General features: G+C 44.5%; 2 protein-coding genes across 3 annotated transcripts; both read right to left on the minus strand.

The window, feature by feature from the left end:
- Nucleotides 1–8,749: 8,749 nt before the first annotated feature.
- On the minus strand, nt 8,750–22,688 carry LOC138739550 (BTB/POZ domain-containing protein KCTD21-like). Of its 2 annotated transcripts, XM_069891845.1 has the most exons (3): nt 22,560–22,688; nt 13,112–13,293; nt 8,750–9,611 (listed from the first exon to the last, which is right to left on the minus strand). In XM_069891845.1, the coding sequence occupies exon 3, from the start codon at nt 9,587–9,589 to the stop codon at nt 8,855–8,857; it is 735 nt and encodes a 244-aa protein (XP_069747946.1). In that variant the 5' UTR covers nt 9,590–9,611; nt 13,112–13,293; nt 22,560–22,688; the 3' UTR covers nt 8,750–8,854. The 2 variants fall into 2 exon arrangements, with proteins under 2 accessions (XP_069747946.1, XP_069747948.1); XM_069891847.1 differs by lacking the exon at nt 13,112–13,293.
- On the minus strand, nt 20,509–22,564 carry lipt1 (lipoyltransferase 1). The gene has a single exon (XM_069891844.1). It carries the CDS (start codon nt 22,549–22,551, stop codon nt 21,349–21,351), a length of 1,203 nt encoding a protein of 400 aa, XP_069747945.1. The 5' UTR covers nt 22,552–22,564; the 3' UTR covers nt 20,509–21,348.
- Nucleotides 22,689–22,995: the final 307 nt, after the last annotated feature.

Here is a 22,995-nt window from a genome sequence, read left to right on the forward strand (position 1 = left end):
CACCTCTCTCTCCCTCTCACCCCACCTCTCTCTCTCCCTCTCTCTCTCTCCCTCTTCTCTTCCCCCCACCTCTCTCTCCCCTCTCCCTCCTCCCTCCCCCTCTCTCCTTCCCTCTCTCCCTCTCCCTCTCTCCAACCCAGGGGAAGGCTCACACGAACCTGGGCAATTTCCATTTGGATTAATTTGCTGGCGTGATTGCAGAGAGCATCTACTTTCACATTTTGAATTCATAGGTAGCACGAGGTTTGTTTTCTGCTGCTTGTTGCAATGATGGCAAATTCAAATAAAGGGGGCGGGGGGGCACCTCATACCCAAGAGACGGTCTCAGACGGAGAAGGGTTCCTCGCCTGCCTACTCTACATTCAGATTCCCAACCCACCAACTGGGCATATTGCCCGTTGCAGTCATCTGTTTTGGGAAGGTTTTCAGAGGCAAACTGTAGGTTTCGAGGTGTCACAGAAGTAAAATACGATGATGGAAGTGAAACTCAGCAGGTCAAACAGTGCACTTTTCTCATCCGATGATAACATCAATTTCTTCTCTGCATTGAGCTATTCGTATCTGAATAAATTGTCAACATTGACAAGAAAAACTTATTTGTGAGAGGTGAATGGGTAGGATTACGAGAAGCAGAAAAAAGTATTTAAAGAAAAAAAAACCCCACAATGCCTTTCAATGATCTGGGGGTAGACAGGAGCATTAGAGCCAGCACCACCAGGCTGAGGGACAGCTTCTTCCCAATGCTGAACGACCAAAGGAACTGCTCACACTAACCACAGGAGGCATCCATATTCATAAAACAATATTTATTTGTACAGATGAAATCCTTGTCCTCCATATGTCGTGTTATGTCTGGATGTGTCTTTCTGTGTTTTGTACCGAGGACCTGAGAACACTGTTTCGTTATACTTTTGTACTTGTACAATCCGATGACAATAATCTTGACTGACTTGTTTTCAAGCTGTTGTTTTTGAGTTCTATAAACTGCACAGTTCAGTATCATATAATAGACAAATCTACAAACCCGTTACTTGTATTTCAATGAGCATTTTGAATTATTTGTGAAGAAACTTTATTCAAGATTCAATTTATTGTCATGTCATTAAAAAGTGTCACATTACACGAAATTGCCTTTTGTGTGCTGTAAAGCAGAGAGATTCGCCATCAGCAGAAATTGGCCTAAGTGTCTCTTACAGTCAGAGAAAGAGAAGCAAAAGAGAGGACCCCCGCACCCCCAGCGGTCACAGAGCGTCCATGGATTTGCCTCCAGCGCTCCCACGATATCCACAGCCACACCACACAGAATCCAGTCCAAACCATCAGCAACCCAAGCTCCAGATCCGAACCTCCGATTAGGAACCCTTCAGTGCTCTCGGCACCCTCTTGCATCCCTATTCTGTTTCCTGGTACCCATTCAGCCAGTTTTGAGCCAGTCTCCAGCAGTCTGCAGCCCGGTGTAAGTCCCAATGTGTTCCTCAGGCTCAGAGCCCCTCACTTGTCTGCCACCACGGTCACCATCCCATGGGTCATCTCCTCTGTTTCTCCTTCTCAGAAGGGAGGGGGATGGTCTCCCCATTTTGGGGTGCCCTGCACCAGTCCTCTGCCTCCCCAGAATCTGCAACCCCTCGTGACTGCTGCCAATCATAGGCGCTGTCATTTTGGGTGCAGACCCCTTGGTCATGAAATTTTAAATAAAACTACCGTCAGCTCCTTTAACAGACCGTTCAAAGCCTGTCCAGGTTAATGTATTTAGACCAACACATTCGTGGATACAATCCTGAGGAAATAAAGCATCAGTAACCTGTGGTTCCCAGCACTGTTGATCATGTGCTTATTAGCAGTAACAATGGGCATGGTGGGATTTGAATTCAATCACCAAGTGAATATTGATATACAGTATTACCATCTGATATGTTTTAATTCCTGAATTGAGTACATATTTTCGATAAGATTTAAAAAAATTATTAGCACATTTTTCTTCAATGATTGTGGGGTTTTTTTTGGTCTAGGACAGCTATTTTGCATGCTTAAAAATAACACAAATTCCTTGGCAAAGCCACCAATAATGTGCAGTACAAACACAAGACTTTGCTTCCAAATCGAAATAAGTAAAAGTATTACTACATCCCTCCATGTGGATGCCATTTTATCTTATTTATAAATTGCTGCAACCGTGTCTGCCTGTCCCGCATCGGACTTGTCAGCCACAAACGAGCCTGCAGCTGATGTGGACATTTACCCCCTCCATAAATCTTCGTCCGCGAAGCCAAGCCAAAGAAAGGAAAAAGAAATCATTGATTCTCAGAGGCAAACAAGATAATCCATTATTATATCAAAGTCAGACTACAGTGATTTTCATGTATTTGTCATCGTGAAGAGGAAAAGATGCTTCACAATATGTGGATTTAAAAAAATACAGTAGGCAGATAGATTTGATATGGAGTAAAAGGAATAAGTTATATGTGAGGGCATTCCAGTTATATTGTTTTGATTACTACAAAAGATCATTGGTTGGTAGCTGAGTCAGTAATTAATCCATGGCTATCAAATTCTTATCCAGATGATTGAGGTAATATGGTGGTGGTGAACAACTCAGAAAAATAACGTGTATGGTAATGTTCTTTAACAGTTGCTCACTGGAGTTCAATGTCGATTACAAAAAGGCACTTGCAGAGCTGCACCATGTGATCAGTAATCAAGATTGATGATGACGAACTAGGATTGTCTCAAAAAAAAACCTTGCCCAATTATTATCGGTATATATGCTATACCAGAGGTCCCATCACACTTGATCACTACTACACTAAGATAAAGAAGGCTTATCGTTCCTTCCTGAGACTGCATTTTGGCAAGTCGGATCCCTGGCAGTGCATCTTTCTGACTTCATAGTCAGAGAGCCTAAAAAGAGAGGTTCCAGAGATCAGGACAGCTAGAAAGTGGTTGGAGGAGAGTTAAGAACAGTTACAGGACTGCCTCGAGTCAGTGGATTGGGCGGTGTTCAAGAACCAGCTGAGGATCTGAATGATTACGTCAGGGCTTTAACAGATTTTATAAAAACATTTGTGGACAAATGTGTCCCCACCAAATTGTTCAAGGTTTTCCCCAACTAGAAGCTCTGGATGAACAATGGACTCTGGAACCTGCTGAGAGCCAGATCACAAGCATTTATGTAGGGAGATCCAGAACACTGCACAAGGAGCAGGTACAACCTTTGAAAAGCCATCTCCTGGATGAAATTGAGATTCCAGATGTGTAGAGTGCGTCGAAAGAACCAAAGACTTGTTGATCCAAACCAAGGCTTTTATTAACTAAAAGACTGGAGCATATCACAAGTAGGTTGACCAGTCCAGAATGACCTGGTCTGGCTAGGCGCAATCCTTTAAGACCTGCCAGTAGGTCACAGTCATCCTACACTACAATCTGTACATATACACATTGGTGATAGAATCTGTACTATCACATTCACCCCTTCTTTGAGAACTGACCCTGGGGTGGATGGAGGTTAGGGGGTGTACCGGTCAGGGGGCCTGACCATCGGCGTGACTGCTGTGGTGCTGGGATTGAGGTCGCCCGAGTTGTGTCGCCGGCAGGCTCGTGGGGTGCGGCCACTGCTTCACTCAATTCCCAACGGCATTGTCAACAGTCTGGCCTGAGCTGGTGGGGTGGTGTTGGTCCCTCTGTTCAAGCACATGACCTGGGGAGAAGGAATAGGGGGAGGATGAGTTAAAGGCACTGCTGCGCCTGATCCGGCTTGGGCTAGGTCCCTTACCGAGACTGTGTCCTCCTGTCCGTCCGGGTACTCTACATAGGCATAATGCGGGTTCGCATGGAGCAGAGTCACTCGGTCAACCAAGGGGTTGATCTTTGAGTACCGGATGTAGTGTCGTAAGAGGACCGGACCAGGAACCGTGAGCCACGTCGGTATGGTCATACCCGATTCGGATTTCCTCGGGAAAGAGAACATCCTTTCATGGGGAGTGGCATTGGTCGCGGTGGATAGGAGGGAGTGGATGGAGTGTAGGACACTAGTGAGCATGTCCTGCCAGCGAGAGGTGGGGAGACCTTTGGACCGGAGGGCAAGCGTAACCACTTTCCAGATGGTGGCATTCTCTCTTTCGACTTGCCCATTACCGGGTGGGTTATAGCTGGTCGTCCTGCTTTAAGCAATACCACGCTCCAGAAGGTACTGCCGCAGCTCTGGGCTCATAAATGAGGACCCCCTGACACTGTGGATGTAACTGGGGTACCCGAAGATGGAGAAGATGCTGTGCAGGGCCTCTTATGACTGAGGAGGCAGTCATGTCCGAGCAGGGGACAGCAAATGGGAAGCGGGAATACTCGTTGATGGCTGTAAGGATGTAGGTGTTACGGTTGGTCGATGGTAGGGGCCCCTTGAAGTCTATGCTGAGAAGCTCAAAGGGACGGGTGGCTTTGACGACGTGGGTGTTCTCCGGATGGAAGTGGGGCTTGCACTCAGTGCACACCAGGCAGGTTCGGGTCATGGAGTGAATCTCCTCGACGGTGTAGGGCAGGTTGCAAGCTTTGACAAAGTGCGTGAACCTAGTGACCCCTGGATGACAGAGCTCCACGTGGAGTGTCTGCAGCCTGTCCAGTTGTATGTTGGTGCAAGTCCCCCTGGAGAGCGCATCTGGCGGGTCGTTGAGTTTACCAGGCCAATACAGTATGTCATAATTAAAGGTGGAGAGCTCGATTCACCACCTGGCGATTTTGTCATTCTTGATCTTACCTTGCTGGTTATTGCTAAACATGAAGGAGACTGCGTGTTGGTCAGTCAGCAGTGTAAAGCGCCTGTCAGTGAGGTAGTGTCTCCAACGACTTACTGCTTCGACTATGGCCTGGACCTCCTTCTCGACAGAGGAGTGTTGGCTCTCAGGACCCTGGAGGGTTCTGGAGAAGAAGGCTACCGGCCGGCCGGACTGATTCAAAGTGGCTCCCAGTGCAAAGTCGGACGCATCGATCTCGACTTGGAATGGAATGGCATCATCTATGGCGTGCAGCGTTGCAGCAGCGATGTCCGATTTGATGCGGTCGAAGGCCGCTCTGGCTTCAGTTGACAGGGGGAAAGAGGTGGTCTTGATAAGTGGCTGTGCCTTGTCGGCATAGTGTGAAACCCATAGTAAGAGAAAAAGCCCAGACAGTGTTCGAGTGCCTTCTGGGTGTGTGGGTGGGGGGGGGGGGGGGGGGGCCAAGTCCATGAGGGGATGCATGCAATCAGGGTCCGGCATGACCACCCCGTTCTCCACCACACAACCTAGAATTGCGAGCCGAGTGGTCCGGAAGTCACACTGTTGAAATTGTAGGTCAAGTTCAGCCAAATTGCAGTCTGAAAAAATTTCTCAAGGTTGGCATCATGATCCTTCGTGTCACGGCTGCAGATAGTGACATTTTCCAGATACGGGAAAGTAGCAGTCAGTCCATTTCCTGGTGAAAGACCCCAAAGGGTACCCTGAGAAATTGATACAGCCGCCTATTCGCTTTGCAGGCCGTGAAAGGTCGGTCTTTTCGGCGGATCGGGAGCTGATGATAGGCCAAACGTAAGTCAGTGGTGGAAAATACACGGTATTGGACGATCTGATTCATCACATCCATGATTCGTGGAAAGGGGTACGCATCCAGAAGCATGAAGTGGTTGATTATCTGGCTGTAGTCAACAACCATCTGCGGCTTCTCCCTGTTTTTAACAACTACCACCTGGGCTCTCCATGGACTCGAGCTAGGTTCGATAATGCCCTCGTCCAGCAGTCTGCACACCTCGCTTGTGATAAATTTCCTCTGTTCATATCTATATTGCCGACTTTTGGTGGCCACAGGCTTCCAGCCAGGGGTGAGGTTTGCAAAAAGCGCTGGTGGAGCATCTCGGAGGGAGAGACTACAGGTGAGGCCCCGGGGTGTGAGGGCGGGAAGCTTGGGCTGTCACTGGCAGCTGGCTTCTGGGGTGGATTATTTCATGAGGTAAGGTGGGTTGTACCTTGCGAGCTCGGCGTCTGTCCCGTGACATCAGGTGCTGCCGCGCATCATTCCTCGGGAAAGAGAACATCCTTTCATGGGGGGTGGCATTGGTTGCAGTGCATAGGAGGGAGCGAATGGAGTGTAGGGCACTAGTGAGTATGTCCTGCCAGCGAGAGGTGGGGAGACCTTTGGACTGGAGGGCAAGCATAACCGCTTTCCAGATGGTGGCATTCTCTCTTTCGACTTGCCCATTACCGCGTGGGTTATAGCTGGTGGTCCTGCTTGAAGCAATACCACACTCCAAAAGGTACTGCCGCAGCTAACATGATAGTACAGATTCTATCACCATTGTGTATATGTACAGATTGTAGTGTAGAATGACTGTGATTGCCTGAGAGCGTAGGTTTGGATCAACAAGTCTTTGGTTCTTTCGATGCGCTCGACAATTTTATTAACTAAAAGATTGGAGCATATCACAAGTAGGTTGACCAGTCCAGAATGACCTGGTCTGGCTAGGAGCAATCCTTTAAGACCTGCCAGTAGGTGTGGCTACACTCTCAGCCAATCACAGTCATTCTACACTACAATCTGTACATATGCACATTGGTGATAGAATCTGTACTATCACAAGATGCGAATGGGAAAAAATGAAGCACACCTTACAGTTGTGGCAGGGCCTAAATGATATAACCTGTTCCAAAACCAAATCTGGTGCCATAATAGAACCAAAGCCTCACTCCCAGATGAACTCAATACCTTCTATGACCACCAGAACAAGGAAGAGCCATTGCACACCCTTGTCTTCTGATGATCCCCTACTATCAGTATCCAAGGATGATGTGTGGGCTCCCTTCAGGAGAGGGAATCCAAGGAAAGCATCCAGTCTGGAGAGTACCCAGCGGAGTACTGAAAACCTGCGCCAATGTTTTCATGGATATCTCACTGTGTCAGGGCATGGTGCCCACCTATTTCAAACATGCCTTAATCATACCTGTGCGCAAAGAACTGGCCTAAATAACTACCAACCAGTGGCAGTCACATCCACAGTGATGAAGTGTTTTTAGAGGTTGGTGTTGAAGCATATCAGCTCCAGTCTGGGCAGTGACGTGAATCCATTCCAATTTGCCTATTGCACAGATGCCATCTCACTGGATCTACACAAAACCCTGAAACACTTGAATAGCAAAGATGCTCTTTATGGACCAGTTTGGTATTCATCATTATATACCTTCAAAACTGATCAGCAAACTCCAAGACCTGGGCCTCAATACCACAATGTGTAATTGAATCCTGGATTTCCTCACATCTAGATCACAATCAGTGAAGATTGGTAAGAACATCTCCTCCATAATGTCAGTACTAGAGCACCACAGGACTGCATTCCTATCTCCCTGCTCAACTCATTATACACCTGTGACTGTGGGTGAGTACAACAGCACCACATACAAATTCACTGATGAAACCATGATAGTGGGTTGTATAAAAAGGAGTGATGAGCCAGTACACAGGAGGGAGATTGAAAATGGCTGAATGGTGCACCAACAACAAACTCTCACTCAATGCTATCAAAACCAAGGAGCTGATTGTAGACTTTTGGAAGGGAAAACCAGGGTGTACAATCTAGTGATCATTGGGAGATCAAAGTCATTATCTCAGAGGACTGTTCCTCGACCCATCATATTGATGCCATCATGAAGAAAGCATGTCAGTGTCTTCCTCAGCAGTTTGCACAGGTTTAGTATGACATTGGAAATCTTGCAAACATCTGCATAAGTGGTGGAAAGTGGCCTGGTATGGAGGTACCAATACTTCTGAGTGAAAATACTTCTGCTCAAGGTAGTGGATTCAGTCTGGTCCACTACTCTCCCCATCATTGACAATTTTGCATGGAATGTTGATGTCAGAGAGCAAGAGCAATCATCAGGGATCCACATCACCCAGGACATGCTCTGTTCTCACCACTCCCATCAGGAAAGAGGTATAGATGCCACAAGACCCAAACCAGTAGGTTCAGGAACAGTTGCTACCCCTCACCATCAGACTCCTAAACAACACTCAATCACAGACTCATTTGAGGCCTCTTATTTTTCATTTTATTTATTAATGAAAACTTTTTTTTGTCTGTATTTGCATTTCTCTCATTTGCGTACCTTTTTTTTCTTGAGTACATTCTACACTTCCGATGAGTAGAAATTCTGCCCAGACCACAGCAAAATAGAATCTCAGGGTTGTATGTGATGCCCTGTATGTACAATAAATTTGAACTTGATGCTTGGGGCTATCACTTTCTCCATCAATGCTCTAAGGCAGCCATTCTCAACCTTTTTTTTCAGTTCTGGCCCCTCTAAGACTCTGCTCAAAATATATGGACTGCCTTCTCTGCAAAAGCAGTCAGGTTTGGGTTTCTTCTATACTTGTACCCTATTGACTACATAAAAATATTTGTTACGCAAGGTGAAAATAAAAACGTGGCTTTTATTTAAATGTCCTGTGGCCCTCAGGAAGGGGGGGCCTGTTTAGAATGGCTGGTCTAAGGTGCCAATTTCCTGCACCCCCCTCATCTGCCTCTTCTCTCTTCTACAGTGCACCTGTAATCCTATATCTCTTTCACTTAATGCTGTTCATCAAACAAAATAATTCATGACATGGCCTGACGTCAAGCACTTCAGGATATTTTACAAGATCACAGGAACAACAGAAATAGTGATTGTCGAAGTTGACTCTGTTAATCAGTTTTAATACAAAATTTAATTGAAGTTAAAAAAAAAGCATTTACACATTTTACACGTTGAGTTTTATTATGAAGGTCACAGGTGGAAAAAGATTCAGCTCTGTATAAGGAACTGGGGGGGGGGAAGCATAAACAATAGAACTCGTATCAGTTTTAACAGCACTGAGTAAAATGCAGGATCACTGGGCTGGATGAAGTAACAGGAAAGGAATGAAGGAGGAATCCACCATTCACTGCTATTTTTATAACTTGTTGAAAAAACATTTGCAGATTTTTAATTTTCCGCTGAGATGGTGACGCATATAGGATTTTCCAATTCTGCATTAAATGTTGTCTTTCCATTGCATTTAAGCCACTCTCAATCCATTCAAGGGTAATACATGTATGGTCTTCCTCTTTGGTGCCAATAGGTGTGCTCTCCCCATTAACAGTATAATAGAACTTGGAATTCAGGAGTCTCAATAAGGCACATGATGTGGAAAATAATTGAACACTAACAATTTTCACAGTAAAAGAACTGATATTATGTAAATAGGAGTCATGAATGATGTTAAGAATTGTATTCATCCTCACTTCTGTAGTCTTCCCCTTGACCTTCTGTACAGCCTCCAGCAGAGGTTTTATCTGAAAAAAATCAGCCTCTCTTTTCAGAAGATCCAGCTCTTGGAATTCATCTGGAAGATCCAGGTGCGATGTACGAAGGAAATTCAATATGTAACGGAATATTTTTCCATCTCTGTCAATTAAGTAGTTTCCTTGTAAATCTTTTTTAATGGGCAACGTTCCACCGAACATTGAACCAAGCATGGAATCTGGATAGCGAGTTAAGGTAGCCAGGGAAGTGGTGTACAATCTTCCCCCAACATTCAGCATAATTGGTTCAGACATGGTGAAGTTCTTAACTTACTCCCTGTAAGAAAAAGTAAAATATGGAATCCACAAAGCAACTAGATTTAAAATAGAACTGAAACAAGACTGTAGAAGAGGGAATTCCGAGCAAAAAAACAAAATGTTCAAGGAACTCAATGGTTCAAGAAGGATATGTGGGGGAAAGGAATTATTGACATTTTGAGTCAAGGCTCTACATCAGGACAGTGAAGGTAGCCAGAAAAAAACGTGCAGAGGCTGAGGTGGGTGAGACAAAAGCCAGGAGGTGACAGGTGGATTAAGGAGTGCAGGTTAACAGACAGAGCTTGGTGGGGTCAGGGTATTTCAGAGCTACCATTCTTAGCTCTGCCCCATCACTACCCTCCCACCTGATTCCACCTATAACCTCATACGTGTTAGCCTCTGCTCCTCCATCTTACTTCCATCTCTACACACCCCCCCCCCCCCCCCATCTCACCCTTTTTATTCAGACATCTATTTTTAAAAAAATTCCAGTTGAAGAGATTAGGTCCGAAATGGTGGTTATCGTTTGCTTCCTATGGATGCTATGTGACCTGCTAAGTGTCTCCAACACATTTGTGTATGCATTTGACCCCAGCATCTGCAGATTTTTTTTACTTAACTCTAATTAAATTGCTTTGTATTTAAATATTTCTTTGAAATTCAATTAATCTAAAAACATAATCATGAAACGCATGGTTAGCCTAGCAGTTAGCGCAATGCTGTTACAGCACCAACGATCGGCACAGGGGTTCAAATTCTGGGCTGTCTCTAAGGAGTTGGTACGTTTTCCCCGTGTCCGTGTGGGTTTTCCCTGCGGTTCCGGTTTCCTCCCACTGTTCAAAATGTACCAGGGGTTGTAGGTCAATTGGGCTACACAAGCTCATGATCCGAAAGGGCCGGTGACCATGCTGTATGTCTAAATTTTTTTAAAATACTGATTTCAGCGTTTGAAATAATGGACAAGGATTTTATTCAAAGGTCATAAACATTAAAAATGTTTTCTTTGCTCAAAAAATATCATGCATATGTCTTCCATTTCTTCCAGCATAGATTGTTGACATTTAAAACATTTTTCCTGGCTGGATGGTTACAGGACGGGTTCACAGTCTTTCCTTAACAAATAGCTGAGGAATGTGTAAGCTCAGGTAGCCGTAGCCTCAAGCTGACTGGGATAAAGTGAGGCTCTTGACACCATTTGGGAGATGGGGCCATTGTCACCTTGTTGGGTGATAAGGGGAAGCGCCCAGCTAATTGCTTACTGCTTGGGGCACGATGTAATGCTTCCTTTGATCTTGGGTCTATAAATTTGTGTGTCTCTTTAGGTGCTTTCAGGTGGCCAGAATACTCCAATGTAAAGCCGCCTAAAATACCCAAATGCGGCTAACCTTGACCCGAGGAGTACTTACCCAACCTTCCTTGGGTAGGTGTATTCTCTGCTTCTGAGGGCTCCCCCTAGGCACCTGAAAGCGGGCGGGACTACGACCACAGTTGACAGGAGCCGGCGTATGCTCCTCGGCGCCTCTCCCCGCTGCGGTCCTTTCAGGTGCCAGAACTGTGCCTTCAGCGCTGCCACCTGAATGTCGCTTCGCACGCAGCCGGTTCCGGAGCTGCATTCTGACCTGAAAGCGGCTTTTTACTCAGGAGAGACTCGGAGCTCTGCTTTTAAGAGACAGACTTTCTCTGTGGTATCACATTTTAAAATAAAGGCTTTCTGTAAAAGCAGCATTCCTCTGTGTCTGAGATTTTTTTTCAACACATTTGGCTTGTTTTCCAACTATACTTATTACTGTTCTGCCAAAGTTCAGCAGGACTGTTCACATAACTGCACTCTTTATTGCTAAGTTGTGGTTCTTATTTCTCCCGTGGTGAGGCCAAACACTAGCGCTCTCACTGCCACTGTGCTCACATGTTTATATCCTGGTCACTTCTCTCCACCCCAATCTGGGTCAATCCCTTGTCCAGCTTCAAACACATCTCCTGACCATTGCCTTGGGGCCCTACGGGCTCAGGTCTGTAGATGCCTTGGTTACCGAGCTCAACTACACAGAAGTGCTGGAGAAATTCAGCAGGTCATGAAGCACCCATAGGAAGTAAAAGGCAATCTGATAAACAGGTCGACACCTGAACAAAAAGGGGAGAGGGGAGAGGAAAAGGGAGGGTGAATGAAGGGGAGAGGAGGGGAGGAGTACAGGCCAACTGGCAAGATATCATAGATGGATACAGGTGGGAGGGTAGAAGAAAAAGAAGCTAAGAGGTAGATAGGGAAGAAGGCTAAGAAGGGTAGCTCTGATTGGAGAAGGAAAAAGGGTGGGGAGTTGGAGGAAGGGAGTCGTCACTGGAGTATGGAAAGAAAAAGATCAGGAGAGGGAGTTAATGGAAATTGGAGGTTGATATTGATGGTGATCCTCCAATTTGCAGGTGGCCTCGGATCATGAGGCCATGGCCATACGTGTGTTTGGAATTAAAATGGTTGGCCACTGGGAGGTGCTTGCAGCAGCAGAAGGCCTACCTAGCATGCGCGCATCGCACGCACGCACGCACGCACGCACGCACACCCACCCACCCACCCACCCACCCACACTTGTTCCCGCAATGATCTTTACAACATTTTTGGACGCTTACCACACTTAAGTACAAATTTTCACAATATTTTGTAGTTAACAGATTCAAAAGAGAAAAGCAAAAACATGGTCATACCCAGAATGCTGAGTTTTATACACCTGTTTGAACATTTTCTCTCTCATGTTACTATTTCAAATATATTTGTTCTCCCACAAGCCACTCTTTGGAACACAATCGTTTCAGTCATTAAATCCAATTGGTTTGATGGAAAATTCAAAGATATCTAACAAAGGAGTTCCCAAACTTACCTTCAATTCAAAAGATCATAAGGACGCTTCTGAGTAAGGAGGTTTTGTTAATCCCATAATGCACGTCAGTTAATTCATTTCAATGCAACTTGATGTACAGGTAATGCAACTCCTCTGGAAGGTATTTAGGTAAATTGCTCTGCAAATAGTTACCAACCTCTTGCCCAAATAAAAGGTTGTACCATAATAGCACATCACAAGCTGAACCAATCAGTCCAAAACCAGTTCAGCTTCAGAGGAATAAAAACTGAACATGGCAGAACTACTGAGCGATACAGACAACAACTGTGGAGAGAGAAATAGAACTAATGTTTCAGGTTGAAATCTTTCATCAGAACCAGGAAAAGCAAGAAAACCAACATTTTGAGAGATAGGGTAGAGAAAAAAAGAGAATGAATAACACAAGCAATGGTGGTGTCAGTTGAGAGAGTGTAGTAAAGGCTTGTGAACTTCATTCCCTCCTCTGAGGGAGATGCAAACAGGAGATCAATTACAACAAAGGGGAGAAAATAAAAAAAACGCTTGATTCAAGAGAACAGACAACACTGTAGATGTTGGAAATGTGAAATCAAAGATGCTAGAAATACCCAGCAGATCAGGCAGGATCTGTGGAGAGAGAAAAATAAAGTTAATATTACAAGGTGATGACCTTTGAACTGAATGAGCCAATTCTGGTCCAAACTGGAAAGGCTGCTTCTGGGAGATGGTTGGTTCCCTCTTCCGCCTTCGCCAACTCCCCTTTCCACACAGCTTTTCCGTGCAAGCTTTGTTGATTTAACACTTGCCTCTTTTCCCTCCATCTGAGAATTTCAACCATCTCTTCAGGTGGACCTGCAAGTCATTAATTGGATTTATAACCTAGCGCCTTGCATTAGTGCATTCTGCAGTGCCAGGTGGTCACCCTCCCCCCCCCCCCCCCCCACCCCCACCCCCACAATGTATATTGGGTGATCCCTCTGCAGAACGATTCTGCCCTGTAAGCAAGGGGGACTCTGGGCTTCCAGCTGTATGCTCCTTTCATTCTGCATCCTGCCCCAATCTTACCGTTGCTCACTTCATACCCAGTTCCAGAAAAGCCCAATCTAAGCACAAGGAACAGCACTCATTTTCTCACTAGGCATGTTATAGTCTTTAGGATTCAACCCTGAATTCAACAGTTAGATAACCCAGCTTTTCCCAATCTAATGAAAGTTCACCAGTCTTTTACCCTGCCTGATTTTCTGAGCATTTCCAATATTATTTCACTTAAAATTTCCATTAATTGCAGTGTTCAGTATCTTACGATCCCAGAACATTTTTCTCTTATTCTCATTCATCTATTTAAATCTACTTCGCACACATCAGCTGCAATTAATAACCCTCACACCCTTCTGTGAACCAACACCAACATTTATGCTATTCAGTCTCTCTTGGTCTCCACCCCATCACAGACTTGTCTTTTGTTCACTCCACCTTTTTCTTTGGTTTCTAATTCTTAAGCTTTGATGAAAGGATTATCAGGACGAAGCATTAACTTAGTTTCTCCCTTCCCACTGCTTACCTCCTCTTCCAATTGCCCCCTTCTTTTCTCCTCTCCCCCCCCCATCTTTTTATTCAGACAAAAACACATAGAAACGCCAGACTTTCAGCATCCATAGGAGACAAAGACATATTAGCGACATTTCAGGCCTGAGCTCTTCTCTGCTTATTCGTTGAAGGGCTCAGGTCTGAAACATTGGCAATATGTCTTTGTCTCCTATGTTCAAGCACCTGGCTGTTTTTCCCACATCTAATCAAGGGCCCATGCCCGTAATGTTGGTTGCATGTTAATTCCTCTGGATGCTGCAAGTCCTGCTGAGTTTCTCCAGCATGTTTGTGGTATTGCAGGCCCCAGCATCTGCAAATTTGTGAAAAGCCCTGAATCTAATGACTGCCAGAATTTACAATGTACTTTAAGTGTCGCTGATGTCCAGTTCACAATACTAAGATGTCTGTAATACAAACATAACGATAGGCTTGTACAAAGAATATTAAGATTCTCTGGAGCAGAAGTTGGTGATGTATGAAATTAATTTTATTCAATTTTCACAAATTCTTTCCCTGCCATCAAAGGTTTGTAAACCCAACTCAAATTAATTTAAGGGCTTGCTGAGTGTCAACCACACCTCTACTTTGTCAAGATGAGTGCTGAAGCTTCACTTAGCCACCTGTTGTAACACAGGATGAGTCGTAGTTTCACTGTCACACCCACAATGAGTGGAATCCAGAAGTAGCTGCAGTATGAATGGGACTTTAGGTAATTCACATTGCTCAAACGTACACAATTGACTTGGCTGGGAAAATGAGGTAGAGCCATTAACTATGTCCTCTTTCACTATGTCCAATTTCCATTCTTTGAGATAGGACGTTAAGCGAGCCCATAGTACCAGGGATGTCCACCCTGTGGCGCAGCAGATGTTTAGAAGTGGGGCGTCTAAATGATTAAGGTAAGTACAGTAATGATGATCTTAGTGGGGAATTCATCACACTGATGAAAGGGAAGGGTGGTGTGTGTTACTGCGAACAGGGTGGGGGGGGGGAAGTGCTGCCGTAGACAGGGGTGGTGGGTGCCGTGAATGGGGGGGGTGAATGCTTCCGTGAACAGGGGGTGGGGGTGTGAGTGCTGCCACGAACTGGGGGGGGGGGGTTGTGCTGCCATGAACAGGGGGGTAAGTGCTGCCATGAACGGGGGGGGGGGAGTAAATGCTGCTGCGAACAAGGGTGGGGGGTATGTGCTGCCATGATTGATGTGTAAATAGATTTTTTTGCACCCCAATTATTGCATTATAACAGGGTTCTAATGTAGTTGCCTCAAGCATCAATATTGCAATTTGCTGTCATCTGCTGGTAAACAGGATATAAATACTAAAATAATTGAAAAGTTAAAAAAAATACTGCAGATATCTGAACACAGAATATAGAACAGTGCAGTGAAGGAACAACCCCTTCACTCCACAATGTTTTATACTGGTATATCTGCTGTAATTTAGTTGACCTGCCTGGATAGCATGCAAAACAAAGCTTTTCACTGTGTCTCAGTTCACGTGAAAAGAAACAATTCAATTGAAACTAATACAGTGTTCCTCTCTGGCACTCTTATTGTCCTGTGGATTCATTCCTCTGTAGCAACCGTACCAGACTGTGACGCAGCCGGCCAGGATGCTCTCAGTAGAGCTCCTATGGAAGGTTGACATGATTGTGGCCAGTAGCCTTGCTCACTTCAGTCTTTTTGGGAAGTGCAGTCATTGTTACACCTTCCTGACAAGTGAGGAGATGTTGAGTGTTCACAATAGGTCACTAGTTAAGTGAACTCCAAAGAATTTGGTGCTCTCCACCCTCTCTACTACAGAGTTGTTGATGTGTAGTGACCATATTCCTAATCTGGTTTCGAGGAAAAGACAAAATAATGAGGCCAAAGGTTTGTTTCAAATTAGAAACAGGGTACAAGAATAGTGGTTAGAATTTGCAAAGAAACATATTTGCACCACTTTAATTGCTAACACGTGTAACTTCAACTTTTGAAAAGCACCAACTGAAATATGAAGTAAACAGTTTATCAAGCAAATAATGAACTACTGGAGGAACTCAGCAGGCCAGGCAGCATCCATGGGTATGATCTATGTTTCAGGTCAGGACCCTTTATCAAGAGTTTAATTTTCTCCTCTGAATTGCTCCAGAATTGTCTCCTGATCTATCTTAACATCTTTATTCCCTCCTTTGAGGCCATTTCCAATGGTCTCAAAATTGTAGAGCAAAAGACTCAAATCCCCTTTGGATTACAGCTCGGCTTTCAATACCATTGTTCCCTCAGTGCTGTTCAAGAAGCTACAAACTCTAGGCCTCTGTAACTCCCATCTGAAACTGGATCTTTGGCTTTCTCATTGGAAGACAACAGTCAGTACGAATTAGAAATAATGTCTCCTCCTCACTGATCATCAACACAGGCGCACCCCAAGGATGCGTGCTTAGCCCACTGCTCTACTCGTTATACACCCACGACTGAATGGCCAGGCACAATTCCAATGCCATCGACAAGTTTGCTGATGACATCACAGTTGTCGGCAGAATCACAAACTGCAATGAGGAAGCGTACAGAGAGATCAGCTCGTTGACTGGTGTAATGACAACAACCTTGCACTCAACATCAGCAAAGCCAAGATGATTGTGGACTTAAGGAAAAAGTCAGGAGAAAATGACCCAGTCCTCATCAAGGGCTCAGTAGTGGAGAGGGTCAGAACTTCAAATTCCTTGATATCAACATCTCCAAGGATCTTCCTGGAGCCTCCATATTGATGCAATCTCAAAAAAGGCTTGCCAGTGGCTCTACTTTGTGAAGTGTCTGAGGACATTCAGTATGTCACTGAAGACGCTCATAAATTTCGACAGGTGTACTATAGAGAGCAGTCTGGTTGATTGCCTCACTGCCTGGTATGGAGGCGCCAACTCTCAGGACAAGAATAAACTCCAGATAGTTGTTAACTTGGCCTGTGACATCACAGGCACCAGACTCAACTCCATTGAGGACATTACATGAGGTGGTGTCTTAAAAAAACCAGTTATCCTCAAAGACCCCACACCACCCAGGCTATGCCCTCTTCACTCTGCTACCATCAGGGAAAAGGTACAAGAGCCTAACCGAAAGACGAGCCCAAGGACAGCTTCTTCCCCGCTGCCATCAGATTCCTGAATAATCAATGAACCAAAGACACTACCTTACTTTTCGTGCTCTGTTATTGTAATTTTTTTATATATATAGTAAGATGGTTATAACATGTATGTTTGCACTGTGACGCTGCCGCAAAACACTGAATTACACGACTTGTTCATGACAATAAATCTTGATTCTTTTCCAACAAAGCTTTTGACACCCTTAGTTTTCCATTTTCCTTTGTTCAATGCAGAATAACAACACTGCAGTATTGATGGAGGCTTTTAAACTTGGTGAGTTTGTTCCAGTTCCATACACACAGCAATCTCGCCAGACTCGTGACCCCACCTTCTCAAATTCCTTCCCTTCAATCTCTTCCCTTAAGTTATCTATCCATTTTTTGAATTCCATATTAAGGACCTGAACATTTAAAAAACAAGTCACTTTTGCCAATGACCTTCATTCTATGTTCTTTTGATCATGATTTTTTTCAGGAAATGCGTGCATCTGTTGGTCATTTCCAATTGCCTCAAAATTGTAGAGCAAAAGATTCAAATACATCAGTTAACCTGAATCCCATATAAATTTTCTTCCCAGATGCAAATTGGATGATATTTTATAATTCAGTGATCTGTGAATACAAAGAGGACCTTTTTAAAAAATAAAATTTCATATTTTACGCATTTAAGTTGAAATTTCCAAGCTGTCAAGGTGGGATTCAAACTCGTATCTCTGGAACAACGGTCCTGGTCACTGGGAGCTGGTAGACTTGGAGGTACAGGAAAGATACCAGCTATAGGAAAGATACCATTAAGCTGCAAAGAGTGCAGAAAAGATTCACAAAATCCAGTAAGCTTGAATTATAGACAGGTTGGCAGGCTGGGTCTGAGTGCTCCTGTTCACGCTACTGATCCATGACTGCATTGCCAAATCCAGCACCAACCGTTTCATCAAATTTTCAGGTGACACAACAGTCATTGACTGCATCAACAACAACGATAATTTGCACTACAGGGGAGGTGGAAAATCTCGTGATATGGTGAGAGAGTAACAACCCAAGTTTCAACGTGGACAAGACAAAGGAGATGATTATGGATTTCAGGAGGACCAGGAACAACCATCCTCCATTACACATCAATAACTATGTAGTGGAGAGAGTAGAGAGCACCAAGTTCCTTGGATTCCACTTAACTAGTGACCTACTGGGGCACACAGCTCCTCACTTGTCAGGAAGGCACAACAGCAATTGCAATTCCTAAGAATGAAACAGACAAGGTACCAGCCACAATCATGTCAAACTTCTGTAGGAGCTCTATCAAGAGTATCCTAGCCGGCGACATCAGTGTAGTATGGTTGCTGCAGAGAAATGAATTGGAGTGGCAGAGAGAATCACTAGAGTCTCTCTCCACCTCCCTACCCCCCAAACCATCGACGTGATCTACCAGGTTCATTGAGGACTCCTTCCACCCCACACACAGCATCTTTCAGTTGCTCCCGTCAGGAAAGAGATCCAGGAGGATCAGAGCCAGCACCACGCTTCTTCCCATGGGCAGTGAGAATGCTGAACAACCAAAGGAACTGCTCACACTAACCATCCAAGACTCTCATATTCACAAAACAATATTTATTTGTGTGTTTGAATCCTTGTCCTGCCTGTGTATCATTTGTGTGTTATGTATAGTTGTGTGCCTGCGTGTTTTGAACTGAAGACTGGAGAACGCTGATTCGTCGGGATGTACTTGTGCAATCAGATGACAATAAATTTGACTGGACTTCTCTCTACAGCACATGATGCTAAGGGGTAACTTGAGAAAAAAATCATGAGGAGAATAATCTTTTTTTTCCCAGGGTTGGGGAATCAAAGGGCATAGATTTAGAGTGAGAAGAGGAAGATTTACAATGGACCGAAGAGACACCTTCTTCACAGTGTGTTAGGTTTATGGAACAAGCTGCCACAGGTAGAAATGGGGAACAACTGTAACAATTTAGACAGGTACAATAATAGAAAAATTTGAGAAGGATATGGGCCTAAGGCAGGCAAATGGGACTTACTTGGCCAGCATGGACAATTTGGGCCGACATACCATAGAAAACCCATGACCAATTTGGTAACTTACCCCTAATAGTGGGAATCTGCAATAAACTGAAAACACTGATAATACTGAGAAACCAAGTTGCAGATTTTCCAATTTTAATTTAAAATTAGGCACATTTCTAGTTACACTGACAACGCCAATCTTTCATCTCACTTTCCTGATACTACATGAATTTCAACCACATTTTAAAAGTTAATTCTTGAATTCATTTATGGAATTGATGACATTACGAACAACATTGGAATTTATTGCTAGTCATCAGATGCCCTTGTGAGGGTGATGTCAGCTACTTTTTTTAAAAGAAATCACTACAGTACCACTGAAGGTACTTCTCCAGTCCCAGATTGATGACAATGGAAGAACAGTGACACAAGTCAGGGAGGTCTGCAATTTGCAGATGAAAATACAGGTTGTGAGGTTACAATGCATTTGCAGCTTTTGTTCTAGACTGTGCAGGTCTCAAGTTGACAAGGTGTTGCTGAAGAAACTTTGGCAGACTTGTGGGTAATACTGCTGCACCCAGATGGTGAATAGTTAAGGAGATGGACAGGATGCCAGTCATGATTGCTACTTTGTCCTGGATGATGAAGTTCTTGGGTTTCATTTAGTCAGGAAAGCTGAGGATATCCCAACCCAATGCTGCATCGATAGCACTGGACAACAAAAATTTTGCTTCTTGAACATTTTGGGTGTATTTTATGGATTTTGGGTTGCTAAGCAAAAAATAAAATCTTAATATTTTCCTATCATGTTCCATTTTATAGATACAACCTATTTTTGTGTTTTCCTGTCATATTTCAAGTCTACTTAATGCATGAAGTAGAACATGTCAATGAAAATTCATTTTCTACATTCGCACTTGGACTTCTTCTCTGCTGATCTTGGTGCAGTCAGTGACAAATGATGAAAGATTTTATTAGGACATTGCAACTATGATATCAGGGCAAATGCTGGCCGACTATCGTTAGACACTGACATGAGAGGTATCAGATGCTGAGTACAAATGAAGATCAGCGGCAAAACATTTTTAGGTTAGATGAACTTATTGCAATGTGTCAGCATCATTATGCAATTGTACATGCTGAATTCAATAAAAGTTAGTATAATGTTTCTCCAACTTCCTACGTAATGCAGCAAATTGAACTTAGTGTTCAGTGTGTATTTCCCATTTCAAATAGTCATAAGAACAGGCATCAATTCAAGGTTCTCACCCATGGAGACATTATGTGGATCCCTACTTATTAAGAAAATACAACTGATTTCATATTGTGTGGACTTTTACTTGCTGTTTTTTCTTCGTTTTAAAATATTTTTATTGATTTTAACAAAGAACATACAAACAAAAGGGCACAATTCAATTAAGATAGAGTGGACAGTTACATAAATTAAACAAGATATTCTGTATATCACTGACATACACAAATTGCAAATCACATCCATAATTCATATTATAAATAGTATCCCTCTAATAATGCAAAGAGGAGGAAAGAATAGTAGAGGGGAAAAACTCAAACCCCTTACTCAACTGCGTTGCCAAATGCTATATATGACTAGTATTAAAAGAAAAATACCTTTAATAAATCAACAAGGAACGTGGAAAAGATACAAGTCATACAATTTAATTACATTGGAGTAAAATTATAAAGTATAATATTAAAACTATAATGACCCCCATCACTTCTGCAATCTTGTATCTGGATTAATTGAATGAATCTTTTCCATATTCAAACAGGATGTTTGATTATGAGCAGGCGGGGCAGCATCCTTTCATTTCGGTAAAATTGGAGCTTCGCCAAAAGAAATGGTGCAATTGTGAAGCAGAGATAAAGAAGAATCATTCCCTCCCATTGTGCTAAAGAGGGTCACCAAGGATTCAGTGTTAAATCTATGTTGAAAACCTTTGATAGAGTATGGGAAACCTGTCTCCAGTATTTTTTCTAGGCTAGGACAAACTTGGTTTTAATAATTTCATGAAGGTTTTGGTAAAACCTGATGTTTGAATAAAGGTTTTTAAACAGAACAAATCTTCTCTTGATTCAAGCTAAAAGCTTGTGTTATAACGGCGTTAAATTCAAGTTTACCCAGGTGTGCACAGTCAACTTTATAGTCACGGAGGATTAATAATTACATAATTGCCCTAACCTGCTCACAAAATAGATTCAATTTATTATGGAGCATGCTGTCCGGGGAACAAACCCTTAAATGGGCATTTGCCAAAATCATTGTTTCAGTGGGACAAAATCTGCTGCCAATGAGGTCTCCGGCCAGTTGGTCACACATTTCTGATGGCAGCCAGTCAGACAGGTCTTCAATGTTACAGCTTTCAATCCTGCCGTGACTGATATTCATGCTCAATTTAACTTCTGCCCGAGATAAGTTATGGTTCACAGAGAAAGTGTGATTGACACTAAACTTGGGTGTTCTGCCATATATCCAGTCCCAACTTTTCAGCTCTTGTGTAAATCTGTCAACTCCTGGTAGCGCCAAAGCGTCTTTAGGATCTACCAGCAAGATCTGGTTTTGGAGACCACGGCGCCTTGAATACTCAACTGCAATGGCATCCATTAAGATGTCACAGGTTAAGGTGGGATCTTCTTCCCCGAGGTTTTTCACATCAGCGTGTCTACTACGGGTAGCATTGCTTTTCAGACCTTGGTAGGGAGTTCTAAGCACAGAGGTCAACAGAGAGCTGTCTGAATGACAAAGTAAGGTGCAATGGTGGTAAGCAGTGGTCCTTCCAATCTTAGACGCTGTGCCCGAGATCTTGAAGGCACGGTTGAGTAGCAGATCGAGCCTGTCTGTGGCTATGATGTCCAGGTGAGGTCGGATCCTCCTCAGGGCAGAGATGATGAGTTCCAGGTTGCTACGCCTGTCGTACCCCTTCTTGGATGTGAAGAAGGTCACGTTGATGTTGCCCAGGTCGTGGTACACAGTCCCTCCGCCACTCTTCCTCCGACTGAGCCGGACGCCCTTGTCCCTCATGAGTTTCAAGTTGCATTCCTGCCAGGGGTTCTGGTGGCGTCCGATCACCACGGCTGGGCGATTTCTCCAGAGCAGGAGCACCTCCCGGTCCCGAGGCTGCACGCACTCGTGCAGCCAGTCCTCCAGTCCCAGGTTCTCGTAGACATCGGTGGACGCGGACTTCAGGAGCAGGGCGCCGCCCTTGGGGTCTTGCAGGGCGGCCAGAGTGGTGAGGCGAGCGAGGGAGAGGCCTCTCCACGCAGCCCGCAGTCCAGCACGCAAGAGGGGCATCGGGTCGATGGGGCGGGGCGGGGCGAGGCGCATCCTGCGTTCGAGGGGGGGGGGGGGCAGCCGGAGGACACTCATTCACTCACCTGGGCCCCTCGCAAGTGCCCCCGCGCTTAAGCGGGGCATTTCCTCCCACCCAGTCCTCTGGCACCGCCCCGGGACGAGCGGGCCGCGCGATCGTGCGCTCATCAACAGCGCCACCTCCGTCCGGGAGGACCGCCGAGCGACAGGCCTGTCCTTCGCGTGCCGATGGATCCCTTGAAGGAACCGGGTGCATTCTGGGATGGCTCCAACCCCCATTATTGCAGCCCAGTGGCCTTTTTCGGGCGAAGGGCCTCCGAGTTTCCGACTTGCCCAACATTGCCATGGCCCACGAGTGGCAATGTCTTCAAGTCAAAGAAACACAACTTTATCTAATTTCCTATTTCAATATTTTTATTGTTTTCAGTTATTTTCTTTGGCTTGGCTTCGCGGACGAAGATTTATGGAGGGGCAATGTCCACGTCAGCCGCAGGCTCGTTT

This window comes from Narcine bancroftii, chromosome 7 (assembly GCF_036971445.1).
Source record: "Narcine bancroftii isolate sNarBan1 chromosome 7, sNarBan1.hap1, whole genome shotgun sequence".
NCBI classification, from domain to species: domain Eukaryota; kingdom Metazoa; phylum Chordata; class Chondrichthyes; order Torpediniformes; family Narcinidae; genus Narcine; species Narcine bancroftii.